Source organism: Crocodylus siamensis, chromosome 3, assembly GCF_052110815.1.
Source record: "Crocodylus siamensis isolate JL-2025a chromosome 3, ASM5211081v1, whole genome shotgun sequence".
Taxonomy (NCBI): domain Eukaryota; kingdom Metazoa; phylum Chordata; order Crocodylia; family Crocodylidae; genus Crocodylus; species Crocodylus siamensis.
In genome coordinates this window covers 150269401-150290617 of record NC_143397.1, presented here as the reverse complement: position 1 = coordinate 150290617, position 21217 = coordinate 150269401, and the positions used below count along the sequence as shown (strand labels likewise).

The 21217-nt window shown below is 43.4% G+C and overlaps 1 protein-coding gene across 2 annotated transcripts in view; it reads left to right on the top strand.

Moving 5' to 3' along the window:
• Nucleotides 1-21217, top strand: part of ATP9B (ATPase phospholipid transporting 9B) — a 327984-nt gene that overhangs the window by 127657 nt on the left and 179110 nt on the right. For both annotated transcript variants that reach the window (XM_090039540.1, XM_090039541.1), the window contains exon 8: nucleotides 14114-14208. In XM_090039540.1, the coding sequence (XP_089895666.1) occupies nucleotides 14114-14208 (95 nt within the window). The remainder of the gene's footprint in view (nucleotides 1-14113; nucleotides 14209-21217) is intronic.

Genomic DNA, 21217 nt, shown 5'->3' with positions numbered 1-21217 from the left:
TAAAAAATTTATTGGACACAACTCTTGAGAGAAAGTAGACATCATATTTTTAAATTTATTCTGACTCAACTGTTACAAGAAGAATACAAGACATTTAGAGTGGTTTACTGTGTTTTAGGGTGAACTAAAGGAATGAACTGTTATAGAAATTAAGGTCTCTTGAGATAATTTTTAAATAAAGATTGTTATCCACATTTTGCTCTGTTGGTGTGGTACTTTGGTTTAAGGGAATGCAGAATTTAACCTGATATATATGTAAAATAAAAGAATACTTGTTAGAGGCTCAGGCCCTTAGTTAATATAATGGGAAAATATTTCCATAAGTTATAATGTTGGATAATGTATACAACTTAATTGCATTTAGTTTCACTTTAGTGTGGCATCATTAACACAGAATTGTCAGACCATAAAACTAAAAACATAACTACAAATTGGAAGCAACCATAAAATAAAAAAAAAATAGTATTTGATAGCAATTATTGTAAATATTTTGTAATCCTTAACCAAAACGGAGCCCTCATATCTTAGTTATCTGGGATAAACTTGATAACTAATAACATAAGCAATGTTCTGAAATTAAAACTTTACAGAAACACATTAGATTCATTCATTTATTTAGTTTGTTTTTGTCTTGGCTCTTTTGATACTTGCTGCAAATTGCTTTTGTTTTTTTTTAAATCCTTCTGCTTTGTCTGTGGACCTCTTATGTCCCATTTCTTCTTCTTTTTTTTTTTTTTTACACATGTATACTGGTGTTGTCATGAGCAGGGATCTGGGTTTTCTATTCCTGTGGAAACAGGTGTATTTTCTCCTTTAAAGGAGAAAGACCTGGGAAACTGTGGGTTTCCCCTTGCAGGCTAGCACAGCTCCATCCTGTAAGGGGTTGCTTGGGGCTGGGGAGAGTAGGAGGTGGGTGATCAGAGATAGGGGGGCCCACATACATGTGCACGCCCACACATGCACTTTGCCAGCAATACACCCAGGTAGCATGGTGAAGAGCAGCTCCCTGCAGGTAAGTCTATGGGAAGAGGGCACAGGTGACATGTCAGAAGGTGGAGGGGGGCATAGGCAATGTGCCAGGGAGGCATGGAGGGGCTCATGCCCTCTCTAGATTTCTGCACCCATAGCAGGGTATGGGGCTGCAGCCTGGCCAGATGGGCATTGGTCAGGAGCCCCCTCTATGGCCCAGCAGGCAGGACCCAGCACAGGGGAGAGCAGGGCAGGGGAGGCTCAGTGCTGCTGCTGCTGCTACCAGGAGCACTGTGCCATCAAGGTGAAGTGCCCCCTGCCCACCTAACAATAGCGGGGGGGAGGACAACTCTGTGCTGCTTTGGCATTTCACCTTTGCAGCCATGGTGGTGCTGCTGACTTGGGGCTCCTGGTGGTGGCTGTGGTGCACATTTTTGTGTGTGTCCTCCCCCCTGCCCCACACTGCTGCAGGGTAGGCAGGGGAAGCCTCACCTTGGTGTCCATGGCAGTGCAGCATTCCCACCCAGTGGGCCACAGAATCAGATCCTGCCCAATGCTGGTCCAGCCAGGCTACAGCGCCATGCCCTGCTGTGGGTGCAGAAAACTAGGAGGACACATGCTCTCCCATGCTTCCCCTACATATTGCCTATGGCATTGCCTATACCCACACAGCCCCAGCCCCACAGACACGTCCTTTTCCACACACCCACCCCTTGCCCAACACATAGCCTCTTTCCCACACACTGGTGGGGCTAGAGCTTGGGGGCAGGGGACTGTGGTTCAGGAGTGAGGGACACTGGCAAGATCAGAGGGCTGCAGATCAGAAGTGAGAGGAGAGGAGTGGGTTGGGAGTTGGGGGCACTAGCAAGATCATGGGGCTGCAGGTTGGGAGTGAGAGCCACCAGCAGGGCTTGGGGGGGGGAGGTTGGGGAATTGTCGGTTGCGTGTGAGGGGCACTGCCTGGGTTTGGGGGCGGGGGGCTGTGGCTTGGAAGTGAGGGGCAATAATATGAGCAGGGCAGGGCACCGGTATGTTAGGGCCGTTTAGTAGCACAAAGCAGCAGTGGGAAACAGCTGCAGCTGGACCCGTGTGCTGGTGAATGAAGGGGACAGAGGAAGCTCTGATTTTCCATGATAAACAAATTAGATCAAATGTCAAAATATATAGGTATTTATAACTTATCTTATTATAATGATTGGGGTAGTGATAGGCTTCCAAATTGCTTTACAGTTGTAAATATGTCAGTAAAGCGTTGTGTTCAGCTGATGCTTATATATATGTAGTGGCGTTTCATTTCAGTTGCAGAAAAGCACAGATTTTGGGGGTTTAATCGGAGAATTTTAGATTTTTTTTTAACGCAGAAAACTAGGATCCCTGGTCATGAACACTCTGGGTTTACAGTTAAGGCTTTGACTATTGGAGGGATTTACATGTGCTTATGTGTGTTTGCAGCTGCATCTAAATGTGGGAATTACTATGCAGCTTATGTTTTGTATTGTCTTTCACTTTTTAAAATTTTGTTTGTGGATTAAAATGGGACCCTGTTGGTGCCTGCCACTTTAAGGGCTGAGCCAAGCAGCCAGCAGGTGCTTGATTGCAGCAGCCATATTAGATCTCTGGCCGCCTATATAAACAGAGAAGTTCACTGCTGGCAGGCCAGGCAGAAATATTGCCTGGCTGCAGACTGAATACTACATCCCGGAAGAAAGGGCAGGAGTTTAAGGGGATGGTTTGGAGGATTCTGGTCTGCCAGGGATGGATCGCCTGATGGGGCTTCTGGTGATGCAGGAGCCCCCAGGAAATACCAAGCCAGTTACCACCCTGGTGAAAGACAGGTCGGGGCACCTTAATAACTCTAGCTCCCACAACTGGGTGGGATACCCCAAAGAAGGGCCAAGAAGGCAGACCCAGATTAGAGAGTGGGCTACAGGCTCAGAGACCTGACTTGAAACACCCTCGACTGGTCAGTGCTGGGGCCAGGACTGGAAGGGTCAAAAGGGCCAGGAGCCCACTGCAAGGGATGCCAAGAGCTGAGGGGCTGAGGTTTCTGACTTGCCTTGGAGGTGAGGCCAGGGCCTGTGTGGCCAAAGGTCCCAGGGGGACCACACCCAAGAGGGGTAGCAATTCAGGGAGCTAGGCAACCCAGAATGAGGGCATAGTAGGCTGCCTGATTGGAGGGATCCAGTTGTGGTCTGATTGGGAGGATTTTGGGGTCCGGTATGGGGCTGGTGATGTTAAGAACTGTGGATGCCATCTGCAAGGCTTGGGCTGCAGTGTAGGGGAGGAACAGCGCCACAGATCCCCCTGGCATTGGGGCAAGAATGGGCAGCCTCCCGCCTAATTAATATCATAATTATACATCATCAAGGCAAGGCAGATGATGCAGACAGTTGCCCATAGAAACAGATGGGCGGGCCATTAATAGACTGGCTCTGAGAATGCCCCCTGTTACAGACATATAGGGTATGTCAATAGCCAGTAGAACAAAGGGAAAGAATTGAAATAAAGGGAGATTCTTAACCTGACATCACACTGGCCATTTGTTTTGTTTTCCCCCACCCATGAAAACCCCTTAATGTGGAAAACCATTTATTTAAACAAGTTCAGACACATTCAGTTTTAGGCCTTGAGTGTTACTGCTATTTTGTGGTACTTTCTGCTTGAGTGGAATTTAATTTTTAGTTTATTTTTATGAATGAAGTTCTAGAGACAAGTAAGTATGGTCCCATTTATTACTTTTTCCCTAATTTCCCCTTAGACTCCACTGTCTTCCATCTTTCCTGCCTATTTTCCTGTTGTAACACACCTGCTTCTGCTGGTTTCAGTCCAAAGCCAAGAGGAAGAAATAGGCTGTTCAAGGAGGCGGTTCATTGTCTGAATGCAATCTAAGACAACATTTTTAGAGAACTTATCCAATCATCATTCTATAAGTAATAACCAGTAAAGGAAAATGATAAACTGGGGGGGATTTCTTCTTTTTACTAGTGGTAAATTAGTCTTAAACTAGTGTTACGATACAATGCTAAGTCTCCACTGTGAATCTGATAATGTTTTGATCAGTTTATTTATTTTTTGTCCTTTCCTCGCTATTCAAGAACTGGTGACCCTGTGTAATTATGTATATTAGATGACTATTTTGTGGCAAAATAGACATTTGCCATTAGTCAATCGGTATCTGTTCTTTTTGGTTTCCCCTGCTGGCTAAATTTTCATTGTTAAACAGCTTGCTTACTAGTAATTGGTAATGCAATTGTTTTAAGAAAAACAAGTCCATCTTACTGTTTACCAGAAAACATAAACATAAAAACTGGCAAATGAAAGAAGATTAAATAGAAATGAATAATTTAATTCTAGTGTATCAATTTTTCTCTTCAAAAGTATACAATTACATCGCTTTGTAACCTAGAATATATTTAGAAAATGCCACATCACAAGTAATAGCTTGTTTTCAAAAGCTTTTATGAAGAGCTGTTATCAGTTTGCTAAAGGGTTATACAGAAATATAATTTGAATGCCTTATGATATTAAAGATTTTTAAGCATGGTACAATACAAGTTGTCCATCATTTTAAGAATTATAAATTCTGAAAGCTATAAGTTGGGGTGTTGGTGGAGTAAGCAACAAAAAAATTGATTCTTTATATAGTGATCGGTGACATAGAGTATGGTACAGTAAGAGTTTTGGCTTTACAAAGACACATTTTTGGTGTATTTTTAATAAATATGTTTGCTTAAGAGGTACTATATTATTAAAGCAAACAACATTTTATTAAAATATTTGCACAACTTCATTCTATGATGATATTTTCAAAATCATTTTTACAGTGCAACTCTTAAGTAAGGTTGTTTTTAAAAGGTATTTTTTGAAAGCCAATTTAAAAAGCTATTGAAAATCTTTGTTAGTGTATGCTTATACATTCATTACTTTGAATTTTCAATTGGGGCTACTCTTAAATATGTGTTATTTGGTCTTTTTCAGAGAATTTTATAATTCCATTAATATTAGCTTTAAATCCATATGACACTACCAAGTTAAAGCAGCTTGCATAAAATTCAAACCATCTCTGCATCAGTTGTTTGTAATAAACGTTAATGAGTCCTTATTCATATCAATGGCTTGGACATCAATCATGCTAATTGTACGCCATTTAGGCTTACAAATACCCAGTTAGGTTAATGGTTAATATACAAATTAATACAGTTTGTATTATCACAGACTAAAAGTGATAAAAGTCTACTCTGTTAAAGTAATGTTAAACATGTGCATTTATATCATAAAACCAAGTGAAAAATGAATGTATTAATCTTTAAGTCTTTTATAAGGTTGTGGTCCCTGTGGGTGATGTGCATACTATAATACTTTTAGAAGACAATGACTTAAAATGTGATGGACTAAACAGTGGGAGTTAGTGGGGTAAAAATTCATTTGTCATGCTTACATTAAGCCAAAACAACATACAGAAGATTTCAGTCTGGAGTATGATGCAATGGCAACTGAATTCCATTTTTTTTGTGTAGCCTGTTACAGTGCTAATATTGCCTTAACAATACATTTTGTCTGGATTTGGAATGTTAAGCATATTACACTTTGGGTAACCCACAATACACAAAATCACCCAGAATTGTTTTTCAAACTCTTGTTTTCAAAACAGAAATAAATGATGTGGCATTTTATTTTAAAATATCCATGCCTTTTTTGCTTGTCGTATAATAAGATTGCAAACCAACAAGAGCAAATAAAAAAATTGATCTAAGTATACATATTCTCATATTCTATTTTAAGACTATGAAGCTTTCAGGTTCTTATAAAGATGTCCATTATTATGTTATCTGAGCGCATTCCACAAAAAATAACCACAAATATCATACAGGCAGAAACACATATGTAATAATTTTTGTTGGTTTTTTTTTTTTTTTTTAATTTTACAAAAAGGATTTAAAAATGCATCTTGTTTTTACTCTTAGGACTTGTCTGTTCGTAAAGCTCTAACTGCTAAAACTTAACTAGGCCTGCTTTTACAATTGATTTAGTTAAACTAGTATGGAGCCCTGAATGGACACACTTAAATTGATTTACACCTGGCTTTAGTTTATTAAGCTAAGTGGATATAAGCCAGTTGTAAATTCATTTAAGTGTGGCTGCATAGCTTCATACTGGCCTAACTGAATCGATTTAAAAGGAAAAAGTTAAACTAATGCAGTTTTGTTGTGTAGACTACACTTTAGATTCTAATATGGTACATCTTAAAAAAAAACTTTTTTTCCTATAAACATGAGCTACAACGTCTGACTGTTTGAGCCAAAATCATTATGTCCGAGTTTTGAAAGCCATTACTAAATCTGTTGTGGTTGGGTGAGATTCATGTTTCAGTATCTATATTGAAAAGTATTGGATACCTACGTATCTCCTGTGCCATCTTCATTGTCCTTTCATTTAAAATAATTAATATTCCTTAGCTTCATGCAAGGTTTTCTAGCTCTCCCACTTTCAGTGTGAGGTTTTGTTCTCCCTTACTAACCACTTTTGTATTGATAATTGCTTAAAAAGGAGTAACAGTCTGGCTTTCAGAGCTATGTCATCCAGCCCGTGGGGCTTTGCACAGGTCCAGGAATTTGGCAGCAGGGGAGTAATGGCAGTGATAGTTCCTGTGGCTTCTGGAGCTGTAGCGATTAATGTTATGCTGCTGCCACATCATACTGTCAGATTTCTAGATTTGTATGGAGCCCTACATGCCAGAATGGGCCCACATATAGGTTTCCCTTGCTTTATGTAGGTTCTGTATATGCAAATTCACTCTTATGCGATGACCCTTTTTGTACCCAAAATTTGTTATATGTGAGGTAAATTCACTCTTATGCAATTGGCAACAGCTAAGTCTGTGTGGGGGAGAGCAAAGGGCTGTGGCCAGGGAAAAAGATTAAGGACACAATGGTGAGGGAGGGAGTGGGGCACAGGCAGAAGCAGGAACTAGGATGAGTGGGGCCTTGATCTGTCCCCTGCCCTCCCAGCTGGTGGTGAGGGAGGGAGTGGGGCTGGGGCAGAGGCAGGCACTGCACAGCTGGGGCAGGGTGCAGGACAGGGGGTGCAGCTCCTGCTGCTATGGGCTGCTGCTGTGGGTTGGGGGCTGTGCCAGGCTCTTCCCAGTGGGGAGGACTGGGCCAAGCTGTGCTTGGGGCAGGGGGCAATGGCACTGGGAGGAGGGCTATAGGGGAGGGACTGCAGCTGTCCCAAAATTTGCTGTAGCTTCCCCCAACTCCCTTCCCAGCACTGCCGCCATCCACCCTGAGTGCAGCACACCTCACCCCCCCTGCCAGGAAGAGCATGTTGCTGCTCCTGGCCTCAGCCCACAATGCCAGTTCGTAGCGGCAGAACTCACATCCTGCCCTGGCTGTGCAGTACCTGCCTCTACCCCAGCCCTACTCCCTCCCTCACCACCAGCGGGGGCCCAGATCTAGGCCCCACTCACCCCAGACCCTGGGGACAGGCTGTTCCTAGCGGGGGGGTGGGCCACGCTGCAATTGGGGCAAGTGGCGGTGGTGCTGGGAGGGAGGCTGGGGAGAGCTACGGCAAATTTTGGGGTGGATGCAGCCCCCCTCCCCCACCATAACCTCCTTCTCAGTGCTGCTGCCACCCATCCCGAATGCAACCCAGCCCAGCTCCCGTGCCAGGAAGAGCCCACTGCCACCCTGGCACCAGCAGACTTACCTGGTGCCAATGCAGTCCAGGTCTTGGGACATATCCCTGTTTGTTACATTCTAAAGTGGATTCCCTTTATGCGAATTTGAGTTATGCACAGTTTTTCAGGAATGCATCTACTGCATAAAGTGAGGGAAACCTGTACCAGCCCCTGTGCTGGATTGGGTTGGATGAGGTGGTCACCACTGCTTTAAATGTATAGTTAAAAACCTTTTAGAGTTCTCCTTGTAAAATATATTCTTTTTTAAAACTATATTCTGATTTCTAAAAATAAATCTCATCATCTTAATTTTTTCATTGCTTGAAAAAACATACCTTATTTATACACATCCAAGACAACTTCAAATTTAAAATGACCTCCCAATAATTAGATTCTATACATGGAAAATTATTATAAAGTTGTTTTAAAATTCATTCTTCTACCACCCCTGCATCATGGAAAGCAGTAGTGAGTAGGCAGGCAGCCTGCCCCCTATCTCTTGCTCCCCGCTGACTGCCTCCATGCCATTTGTTCTCCCTTCCCTTAGTGACTATGTCCCCTGGCTACCTGTTCCACCTGGCATCTGTCCTCAAGGCCACTTGCTGCGCCTCTTCCCCTGGCCCCCATGTCACCCCTGCCACTTAGCCCTGTGCAGTGGTTCTTGCCCAAGGTGACAGGCAGTCGCAGCTGCAGTCTCAACCACAGCAGCTCCCTTCCTGCTCCATGTTTTTCCCCATGCTCTACCTAGGCTATTCGCTGTATGCTCCCCACCTTCTACCACGTAATCTCCCCTGAGCTCCCTCCACTCCCCCTGTTCTGCGTGATTTCCTCTGGATTAGAGACGGAGCCAGAGATGAAGCTACAGTAGCTGCCTGCCCCATCCCATACTCAGATCTAAGACACGATTTCTTTTTCTCCATGTTGACTTAGGGAACAATTTACCTTATCTTGAATTTGAATAAACATGTTATTAGTGGATCCAGGAATTGTCACTATATGTATATGCAGTACAGAAATATAGCACATATTTCAGTATGTATGTTGTCTCTTTTGTAAAAATCCAGTGATATTACAAGGGATTTTTAAGTTTTGATTCTTTCAAACCTAAAGCAGTACACAGTATTTTTGATTGAATGTATGTTGGTTGTTCAGTGCTGCCATCTAACTATCGCATTTTTAGTCCTGCTTTTTCATGATGTTTTGGTTTACTTTTTAAATTGTATTTTATAGATTAAGTCTCAGAAAGTATTATGTATGCTGCATCAGTATTTATAAGTGCATAGTGTAAAACATATGGAGTTGTGTCACTCCTATCAGACGACATTTATTTTCAGTTACTTGTGTAATTTTGCATACCTATCCCTTCGTCATATAAATTTAAAAATGCTATTTCCAAGTATTGTTTAAGTTATTTTGTCAATACTGATAAAGAACTATCTCAAAATGGGGGAAAAGCTTTATTGTTTCAGTTTTGCTGCTGTGATCATTACTGAAAGCTGACTTGGCACAAAGCAGTCACTTTTTCTGGATAAGAGGGAAACGTGCTATGAGATAAGTTATTGATGAAATTAACTGCTGAAGTGGAGAGGAAATGCAGCTGGCCAATACATGTCATAGTGTGAGCTCTATTAAATGAATATATGTGCAGTCAACCATTCATGGGAGCCACATTGGTCTTGAACTGCATTGATCTATAGTATAATTCTAAATGAAACTGATGGATGAGAGCAGCCATTGACAGGAAGGGTAAAGAGAACCATGAAATGTCTTGTATAGGAAAAGTATGATGGAAAGGAGACTGGTGATCTATGACATAGATTGGAATGTACAGTGGGATTCTGGTGTTCTTAGGTACTTCACCCTTGATTATAATTCCATACATGGCAAAAGACTCCTCAGAAATTATTTTGTAATATTTTCATATTTTATGAAAGGTAAATACATTGAGCATTGTGTCCAAAGGCCAAAAACATCTTTTAAGGCATTAATTTTTTTCTAGCTTCTTTGAAACTGAACTTTGGAAGAATTTTTTTATGCATTCCCTGTGAAGTATTTTGAAAATGTTAAAAAAAAAAGACGTCATTCTGTTTTTAAAAAACTGATTTATTTAACATGTACCAAGTGGACGTGCAGTTATTTATCAAGGACACACTTCCCAAATGAGTGTTGTGTGAAAATGCCACCTTCAGGTCAGATATAATTTCAGATGCCTTCTCTCTCAACCATGTCCTTTCAGACAGTTAGCTCAATGAGCTGCTAAATTTACAGGCATTGATGAATAAAACATTGGGTTGTGCTAGACTTTACTTACATCGGAGTCCACATACTTTGATTGTGATACTAAATTCATTTGGATTCGGGCACCCAAACAAAATGTACTTTCTGGCACTTTGTCAGCCTGCTTCCTGTAATACAATACCTTTTTTAATTTTGTCTTCCCTGGTCCATTGCCTATGAGAGGGACTACTTTTAGCTCATTGTTTAATTGTCCATATAAGAGAACTCAAACTAGACACGGGAAGTTCCTTTGCCAGTGAGCATGTTTCTAATTGCTACCGTATCATCTATAGAGGTGAAAGTATTGCATTAAGTAAGATTTTAATGGGATAGATTGCATTGAAAGGGTATGAAGTTTGCTAAATGGGTACAGCCTAATATGTACATTGCATGTATGCTTAAAATAGATTATCATTTTAAATTTAGTATAAATCACTTAGGAAGACAATTTTATTCTCTTTTAGTTGTAATTGTGTATAGTGTACCAGTGCTTAGTCCTTGTAAACTTTCAGGGATGAGAAGTGATGTCGTAATACATTACATGTTATAACAATAATTTTAAAGAGGGTGCAAATAAGCTGCAAATATCAGTCATGAATAAAACTAAGAAAGGTTCTGATCTTATAGTCTGTAATGTTCAGCTGTAGCTTTTCTGGAATGTTAGTTAAGTAACAAGAATAGTAGTATACCAGTCTTGACAATATCCAGAAAACAGTTATCTTTATTTTTTCCCCCAACCTTGATTTTTTCCAACTGTTTAGCAGTAGAGCTTAGATTTTGTATAAATTGTCATGCAATTAATTTTCTTTTCTATGTCATATGACATTCCATTATAATTTTAGTAGAACATGCTCAAAAGCTTGTGTTTTAGATTTGTGATTTTTTGCATAAGTTCTTACATTTATTTTGGAGTTTCCTTTACATATACCATATTTACTTGGATATAAGAGAAGTTTTTTCCTTCCCAATCAGCATGGGGGGAAAAAAGCCTCTTCATCTTACATTTGCTCTTAGCCAAAAAGGCTGAGCTGCTGATGGGGAATCTACTAGAAGCAGGGGTGGTGCATGGGGGTGGACATGCACCCCCTGAGAGCACCGGTGCACCCGCTGTCAGGCCACACTCCCTGTTTAGCCAGTGGGCAGGGGGGCAAGCGCTGGCCAGGGAGCGGGGCTGCCAGTGAAAGTGGCTGCGGCACTTCCAGAAATGGTGTGGCCACTTTTTGGTGAGTGAGATCGGTTGCCGGGAGACTTGTCCTCCCCCCCACTCCCAGTCAGTGGAATCAGCCGCTGGTCGCTGACTGGTGTTGGGCGGGCTGGGGCACGTGCCCCCCCCCCAACTCGAGAGGCACCAGTCATCCATGACCAGAAGGATCGGTTAGTGCAGCCCATCTGAATAAGATATATGGTAATGCCCACTGCACTCAGTCCCTCTCAACTTTCAACTCTTTTTCAAGTTATTATGAGCTATTACATTGAATTTTTTGACTTCCTCTTCAGTCCTACAGCTGAACTGTGCCTTTCTTTCCCAGTTCCAATGATTCCTGCTTCTTCACAAGCCTTAGATATCTGGCAAACATCAGACCAGGTTGCCCTGTGTTTGATCTGCATATACATTTTTGGAGTATCTTAGGACTTATGACAAGAACACCCAGTTCCAGTCATGAGTGAGGGGCTAACTAGCACATAGATCCTTTGTGTGGGGATCTGGAGTACACACACATACTGAGCAGTGGGGTCAACGTGGCTTGAAACACACCATTGACCCGGCTGGCTCCCAGCCCAGTGATCTGTACGGTAAATCATGAGCCTTTTGGGTTTGGACTAATATACGCATAACGTATATATAAGTAGGTACAAAAGTGCAGCTTAAATGTGTATTTTCAGAGTACCTGTGCTAAAATTGCAGCAGTTTTGAAACCGGTTAAATGCATCAGTTCTATATGAACTAAGTCTGTGGGTACCCATAGTCATTTGTCTGTATGCAAATTACTATAGGCCTGTTTATTTTAAAGTCAGTATTTTCAGATTTGCCCCTCACTTCCATGTGCTCAGGGAGAGCAGGGTCTGACAGTTGATGGGGAGTAAGGCAAGGGGCTTCAAGAAGTTGTGGAGGCAGATGGCAAGGGGGCTACCTGACCCCTCCCCCCTATTTATTTTCCCTGCTTTAGCATAGCTTTACTTGAATATATATTCAAGTAAATATGGTAATTTTAATATTTATGTTGAGCTGGGTCAGTTTTAGAAGTAAGTTTAACAAGTATGTAGTATCCCATCAGATAAATGGGACAGCAGCCTTGAGTATTTCTGCACTTCTGAGATATTAAAATGATTACAAAATTCAGAAGCAGTTGTAAATCAGTTCTAAAACCAACAAAATCTTCTTATCCCTGCTTCAGACTCCCTTAAGTCAAGGGAGCTGCACCTAAAATTTATTTTGCTCAGCATATTTCATTTACTGACTGAATTTATACAATATGAAAATATTTATAATGTAGAATGTTTCTGATTATGTGCATACGTATTTATATTCTTATCCTGAAAACTGTACTGAAATACTGTCATGTTTGCAGCATCTCTTTCAGAAAGCATTTAACCCAGTGATTCTCAACCAGAGTGCCATGGCAGCCTGAATTGCCTTGAGGGTGCTGCAGGTTGTCTCACAATGTTGATGCTGTTAGGTGTACAATATAAACCCAGAGATTTTCAAATAGGAATCCATAGTGTTGAAAATATTCTGACCTGTTGTGGTCTTTCTGTATTCTTTGCAATCAGATAATTGCTCTATTATTTTTCTGTAGCCAAAAAGTGACAGAGGACTAAAAGCTGACATTGTCTGAGTGGTGCTTCAAGTCTCATAGGCTAGGGACAGACATTCAGAAAGCTTGAGGCTGAATTGATTCAGTCTTTGCAGGTTAGTCTAACCTGGCTAGGCTAAATCAGTTTTGTAACCAGACATCCCAGAAATGCAGGCACATGCCTGCAGTGACTCAGGCTAGAAGCTGGGAGGCGCAAGAGCAGCCTTCCTTTTTCTTCTGCAGGGAACTGAGAGGGGTGTGGCCAGGCCCTGGCAGGACACCGTGACTAGGGAGAGGTTCCCCCCCTCCATTCTTGATATCAGCTCTGTTATCAGCATTTAACACTCTATCAGTAAACGGCCTCACTCATTACAAGCTCTTCTTCAACAGCTTTTTGCAAAGGAAGGAGTGCAGGGCCATTACCAGCTGAGATGTTGATTACCTCCATAAAGCCCTGTCTGCCTTATACAGTATTAGCTAGAAGACCACATGCTGGCTACAGTCCCTGCTGTGGGAGAGATGAGGAAGGGATCTCTGCATGGGTGGCTGGTGCTGCCTTAGTCAGGGGGGGCCACATGTCCCCTCCCCAGGACCAGTCAGTGATTAGGGGGAGTGTCCTCCCCACAGCCAATCCTGCTGACTGAGGGAGGGGGTCCCTCTGTGGCCAATCTCACTTCTGTGAGTAGCTGTGGCTGCTTCTGGGAGTGCAGCGGTGCTCCACTCTCCGGCCAGTGCTTGCAGGGGGGGCACCAGCGCTCTCACCTGCCCATCACCCAAGTGGCAAACACAGCCAGTCAGGGGGTGCGCCAGTGCTCTCAGGGGGTGCATGTGCACCCTCATGCACCCCCTACACATCACTACTGGATCTCTGCTTAAGCAGCAAGTGGTGGGAGGGAGGGAAGGGGAAAAGCACAGGGGAGGGCCAGTCCTGCTGTGGGGCAGAGAGCCCCACGTAACCCAGAGAACATGCTGGGCTACTGGAGTGTCTGGTTTATCTTAAACCAGCAAGGCGTCTGGGACAGGCATTGCATAAACTGGTTTGACCCAAATCAGTTAAGTCTGATACTGCGTGCAACCAGGTTTATCTTAAATGGTTTCAGCCATTTTCAAACTGGTTTGTGTTCACTGAACATCTGTTGTGTTACAGGTTAAAACCAGTTTCTGTTCACTTAAACCAGTTTATGTGTAATGTCTGTTCCTAGCCATAAGGGGTGTCTCAAGTCTAAAAAGATTGAAAACCACTGACTTAACCAATACATGATGTGTACATTAATAAAAAGTCCATTAGGTTTTTGGATCAAAGGTAGTTTAGAAAAGTATTTTAATTTTTTATAGAATCTAAAATAAAATGAAAACCAGTAGTCTGATCTGAATTTTTTTTCTTTGTAATTTTAAGGTTCGTGTTTTATTCGAACTGACCAGCTTGATGGTGAAACAGACTGGAAGCTAAAAGTTGCTGTCGGGTGCACACAAAGACTGCCAGCATTGGGGGTAAGCATTATAGATTTTTGTTTCACCATTTCTTTGGTATATCTATTTATATTTGTTATGTAGTAGAAAGCTTTAGAAAATTACTTGTACACAGTAATTACAGCAGTTACAAAAGAAATTAACCCATAAATGCAATGTTGATCTTTGCTATGGATAATACAAAAATGCTTCGGGTCTTGATCCTCTGGAAAAGGTTGGTTTCTACAGCTATTTCATTTTCCATTAAAAGAGTAAAAACAGATAAAATGTGTTATATACTCCCAGGGTGTGTAACAAATGTAGACTTTTATGGTTTTGGGAGACTTCTTGTAAGGTGAATGCTTCTTTGCAAGGAGGGTTTAGGGTCACAGTGGAGAAAGTATGTACACTTGAGTACGCAGGAGGGTTTTCCAAAGGGGGGGTGGTGTGCACGTGTCAAAAACTGTTAAAAGATGAGGTGAAAGTATAGGAGTCAGTAGATTATGTCTATGAATTGGAGCAGATAGATTAAACAAGCGGACAGAAGAAACAGGAGCAAAATGGTCTGATCAGTAGAATGCACTGAAATGTAATCTGGTACTGAATGCAGGAGGGACCTGTGCCTCCACATTTCTTTGTTACCTAGCAGGTAGCTGTGAAACCCACTCCATCCCAGCAGAGGATTTACAAAGGTGCTAGATTCTTCCATTAGTTTCACTCAGCTCAAGCAGTAGTGAAGGTTTGTGCTGTAAATCTAAAGATCTCAGAGTCCAACCTTGCTGATGACCTGTATTATTGAGAAATCGCTATGGCTTCATTTGATGAAAGTTTTTGTTTGGTCAATACTTAAGTTTTTGTGGGGATTAAAAAAAAAAAACCTTAGGAAACTACATTAAAATTAAACTATTCTTTAAAACAAAGTTAAAGTTAAAACAAGTTAATTTGCAAAATCAAGTGTTCAGAAGTTAGGAAATGTCTGAATTAAGGTATTAATTCATTTTCCTCATACAGCTACATTCTGTCACATGTTGAATACATTCAATTACATGAGCACATGCAATTTTTAATTTGTGTCTTAATTGAGGAATTTCCTAATTTTTGTTTTATCTCTGCAACCTCAATATTTTAAACATTAGTTAGAATACAATTTCCTACTTTTTTAGAGGGAAGAGACGTACATAATCTGTGTATTCTGAATGGAATATAGTAAATGACCTGAAAATATAGCTGGCATGGCATTTAGCTGAAATAAGGAAGCTGGCTACACTGTGAGCAGATGTTGCATTCCTTGCCAGACAAATCACAGTGGTCTGATTGGCTACTTACAGACATCCAAAAAGCCTGAGGCAGAATTGATCTAAGTTCAGTTTTCTGTAAGCAACATAGTTTAGATCAGTAGTGAACAGAGCACAAGTTCACCCTTTGGTGTGGAGGGCAAATCTTAGACCAGGTTCTGCCAGGTTAAACCAGTCTGTGTGTGCCAAACTTCTGTTCTGTTACAGGTATAAACTGGTTTCCAGTCACTTATGCTGGTAAAAGTGTAAAGTCACAAGAGTGAATTGATTGAAAATTGGTGTTTGTCTGGATGTAGGAAAATAAACTAACACTGGTTATATCTTTCTATACCCAACTCAATAGTACAGGAATTACAGATGTTACTGGAACCCTCTATTGAACTCAGGTTGCAGGAAATCAGCCTGCTTAGCAATGGGCCACTTTTACTGGAGTGAGGGTCAAGGGACACTCATTTTCAGTCACCAAAAGTGGGAACATCATCTACAGATTGTAACGGTTCTCATGACCAACATCAAGCATGTGTAGGGCTTAGTTGCTACTTGATGCCATATTAATTTTGACCTTGAAAGTACTGAATCATGTGCTTATCTTCAAGCATGATTTCATTGTTAAATGCTTTACTGAATCAGAGTTTTTGAAAATAATACCTAGGTAAGTAGTCTTAGGAAAGAGCTTTTACCAGCATTGTTGCTATAGGCCAGTTCTGTTTCATGAAGGCAGTCAGATAAAAGTTGTTGGCCTGGTCAGTAGTACAGTAAAAGCTGTGTTAACTGCATTTTAGTGACTGGCACACTCTACTAATTGGAGTTTCTGGCCTGCTGGACAACCACTTGCATGTAGTAGCCACTGTTGCTACCCACTACCCTGCGCTGCTGCCTCTCTGCATTTGGCCACCACTCTGTGCAGCTGCCGCCATCCGCCCCCCCACTCTGCGTGTGGCCGCTGCCACGCCTCCCCCCCCTTGCTCTGTGTCCAGCTGAAAACCCCTGCCTCAAGTAACCAGCATTTTTAGATTACCGGCACCCTCCATTCCCCACTCATGCCAGATAACAGAGCTTTTACTGTATAATGAAGATAGAATGGTCTTGCTGGAACATTGGATCAAATGAAAGAATCCTTAAAAGCAAAAGAGCTTCTGATATTACTGAGCAAAATCCTCACTCCTGCTTGTTTGGTCTGTTTGGGGTCATGTTTTGTTTTACTCCTGTTGGGTTTTACTGAGTTTCTTATTTGCAACCCTTACTATGTGGAACTTGTGCTAAGTGAATGAAATGTTAAATCATGATTTCTCAACTATCATGTTCTATAACTTTTAAGAAAAAAAGTTTAGACATCTTTATCACATTTTCAGGGTGTCTACAGAGCTGTCACTAGAAGTATGGTTTAGATTTTGAGAGCTTGATTCTTCCTTCACACCAGAGTTAATCCATTGATTCAAGTTCTTCATGATTTGTACTGAGGAGTGGTCTGATGTCATTAAATGGGTGGTTGCCTGCAGGGCTGAATTAACACATAGGCAACCTAGGCACATGCCTAGGGCCCTGAGCTGCAAGGGGATCCCAATCCTTCCCTCTGTGGTGGCAGTGTGATTGGCCCCATCTGCCTCCATTCCCTTCCCATTTGTTCCCCTCCCCTCTGTGAGCCTCCCTACCATGCTGGTTGCTTCCTAGCTCCAATCCTCGCTCCCTATGGGTGGCAGCATCAGTGTGGGGAGAAAACAGGGTCTTGATTGACCCAGGGCCCATGAGTTTGTTTGTCTAGGGCCCTGGTTGCCTTACAGCTGCAGGCACATCTATATGCTGTGGACCCCAGGGGGAGGGAAGCCAACCTATTAAATGAGTACTTTGCGTCGGTCTTTCATCAGTCCCATGGGACGGAGGTCTGAGTGAGGGATATCCCCTACCATCCATCAATGCTAACCTTGTGAAGGAACACCTTGAGAGGCTAGGTACCTTCAAGTCAGCTGGCCCTGACAGTCTACACCCCAGGGTACTCAAGCTGGCGAGCGTCATAGCCCAGCCCCTAGCACGGATCTTTGAGAACTCCTGGCGCTCTTGTGTAGTGGCCAAAGACTGGAAGAAGGCCAATGTGGTGCCTATCTTCAAGAAAGGGAGGAAAGTGGATCCAGTAAATTACAGACCCATCAGCCTGACTTCTATCCCGGGGAAGGTCTTAGAAAAGTTTATTAAAGAGGCCATCCTTAATGGACTGGCCAATGCCAACATCCTGAGGGATAGCCAGCACGGGTTTATTGTGAGTAGGTCTTGCTTGACCAATCTCATTTCCTTTTATGACCAGGTGAGTTATCACCTGGACAAGGGAGAAGAGATTGATGTCATATATCTTGACTTCAAAAAAGCCTTTGATCTGGTATCCCATGATCACCTCTTGGCAAAACTGGCCAATTGTGGCCTTGGGTCCACCACGATCCACTGGCTGGGAAATTGGCTCCGTGGTCAGACCCAGAGGGTGGTAATTGACACAAGTCAATCATCATGGTGCCCTGTAACCAGTGGGGTTCCCCAAGGCTCTGTCCTTGGACCCATATTGTTCAACATCTTCATTAGTGATGTGGACATTGGAGCCAGAAGCGGACTGGCCAAGTTTGCTGATGACACCAAACTCTGGGGCAAAGCATCCATACCTGAAGACGGGAGGGCGATTCAGGCTAACCTGGAGAGGCTTAGCAAATGGGCGGATGAGAACCTTTAGTAGCAGGAGAACATTGTCAGTGTGAATTGCCACTCCAGCACTGCCAAATTGCTTGACCTGTGGGGAGCCCCTGCCAGTTGAGCAAATGAATAGGGGAAGCAAATAGGGCAGTTTGCAAGCAGTTCTCTGGGAGGAAAAAGGAAGTAGAGGAAGGGGAGTCAGGTACCAGATCCTGTTCTGGAAAGGTATGTGAGCCAGGGGTTCCTGTGTGTTTGGCTTGCTGAGTGTTTGTTTGATGGGCTGTGTGTTTAGGTATATGCTCTGAGCAGCTGAGAGAGCTGCTAGTTGGGTCATTGCTTTCTGTATCTGACTAAAGCCCTAATAAGGGGCCAGAGCCAGTCCGAACCCAGGAAGGTATAAAAGGAGACTCCCCAAGCAACCAGGGAGTGAGCAAATGGAGGCAGCAGCAAACAGGGCAGTTTGCAAGCAGTTCACAAATTAGTTCATAGGTTAGTTTGCCATTCCCTTCTTTGAAGGGGAGCCTTTAAGATGAGCTCTTTCTGTAAGAGTAATTAACCTACAGAGACCCAGAGAAATGGCCAGAAGATGCTGCAATGCCAGAGCCACTGCCACTATCAACTCTTTTTCTGCTTGTACCTGTGAGGTGTCTGTCCAGACAGGACTGCTCATTGTTGAGGCTTCTACCCAGGTTCTGGTTTGGCACTGTGGAGACCATGGCTTGTAGGTTCTTTCCAGTGACAGCCAGATGGGGGAGTGCCTGTGATGTGAACAGTGCTTCCTGGTGATGGCCTTCAGGGAACAGGCAAAAGAGCTACAGGAGGCAGTGCTGAGGCTCCAAAGCATCCTCTGCCATGAAGATTTCATTGACTCAGTGATGAAGAAAACCTCTAGGGTTGCAGAGGAAGGTGCAGAAGTGGTACTAGAGAAGGAAGAGGACATGGACTCCCAGAAATGTGGAAGCTGGAAGCTTGTGACCTCTGGCAGCAAGCAGTCTTCATCTCTACTTGTAGTGGTCAGCCTAGAGAACAGATATGGAGCCCTGTCAACAGAGGAGGAACATATTCCATTGCTGGAAAAGGCCAGGCCGGGTATCCCCAAAGTTGGGAGGATCAAGCCCACTGCCACCAGGATGAAGTAATGGGTGGTGATGGTTAGAGACTCCCTTCTGCAGGGGACAGAGGCATCCATATGCCAGCCTGACCTGTTGTCTCAGGAGGTCTGTTGCTTGCCCAGATCCGAGGTGTCACGGAAGGATTGAGACTTATCCAGCTCTCTGGCTACCTATCACCCCATGCTGCTCATCCATGTGGGCAATGATACTCCCAAGAGTGATCCTGAGCAGATCAAAAGTGACTACAGGTCTCTGGGTGCAAGGGTGAAGGGGACAGGGGCTTAGGTGATGTTCTTGATCCTTTCAGTGAAGGGACAGGGCCCAAGCAGGAGTAGACACATCCAGCAGATTAATGCATGGCTGCTCGTCAGATGGTGTTGCCGGCAAGGTTGTGGCTGCTTCAGCCACGGAGTGCTGTTCCAAGAAGGATTGCTAGGAAGAGATGGGTTCTAGCTGATGGAGAGAGAAGGAGAAGATCTTCTTTGCAAACAGGCTCACTAATGTCGTGAGGAGGTCTTTAAACTAGGTTCACCAAGGGATTAGAGACCAAAGCTCTGGGGTAAGTGCTTCCTAAACCTTCCTGAGAAAGCAGTGCAATTGGCTAATCACCTCAGGTGTCTGTACCCAAATGCATGGAGTCAGAAACAAGCAGGAGGAAGTGGAAGCCCTCAAACAGTCACGAAACTATGATGTGATTAGCATAACAGAGACTTGGTGGGATATTTCAAATGATGGTAACACTGTCGTGGGTGGGTATAAACTGTCCAGGGGGAAAAGAGGAGTCCATTTTATGTGAAAGAGCTGTATGATTACTCAGGACCCCACTGTGAAACTGGGGATAGGCCTGTTGAAGGTCTCTGGATTAGGGCTAGAGGGGGAGAGCAATGATGGTGATGTCATGGTGGCAGTGTGCTATAGAGCACCAGACCAGGAGGATGTGGTGGATGAGGCTTTCTTCAAACAGCTAGCAGAACTTTCCCAGTCGCCAACCCTGGTTCTCATAGGGATCTTCAGTCAACCTGACATCTGCTGGGACGGCGATGCAGTGGTGCACAGGTGATCCAGGAAGGTTTAGGGAGTGTTGGGGACAAATTCCTGGTACAGGTGTTGAAGAGGCCAACTGGGGGTCATGTTCTTCTTGACCTGCTGCTCACAAACAGGGAAGAATTGGTGGGGAATGTAGTAGTGGATGGCAACTTGGGCAACAGTGACCACGAGATGATTAAGTTCAGGATCCTGAGGGCAGGAAAGAAGGAGAGCAGCAGAGTGCAGACCCTGGACTTCAGAAAAGCAGACTTCGACTTGCCCAGGGAACTGATGGGCTCGAAACCCATCTGAAGGGGAAAGGAGTCCAGGAGAGCTGGTTGTATTTTGAAGAAACTTCACTGAGGATACAAAAATGAGCCATCCCAACGCACAGAAAGACTAACAAGTATGGCAGAAGAACAGCTTGGCTTAGAAGGGAACTCTTCAGTGAGCTAACACAAAAAGGAAGCTTACAAGAAACGGCAACTTGGACATAGGACTAAGGAGGAGTATAAGAGTATTGCTGGGGCATGCAGGGGTGAAATCAGGAAGACCAAAGCACACCTGAAGTTGCAGCTAGCAATGGATATGAAGGGTAACAAGAAAGGTTTCTACAAGTATGTCAGCAGCAAGAGGAAGATCAGGGAAAGTGTGTGCCCCTTGCTGAATGAGGGAGTGTAACATGGCACTAAGAGGTGCTTGCTCCTTAAAGCTGAAGAAACCTGGCCAAGGAGCTCAGCTGGTTAAGCAGAGCTCCCCAGCTGCAGGTTGCCAGGATAACAGCCTGCGGAAGTAATTGGCCACGCCTGTCAACGTAACCTGACCAGCAAGAGGGAGGGTTCTGGGATAGATAAGCCCAGGCTGTAGCTAGCAGACACATTCTCTCTCTGGCAACTGACAGGGAAGGAGCTCCTGCCTGATGAAGATTTTTGAGATGTGGTGCTG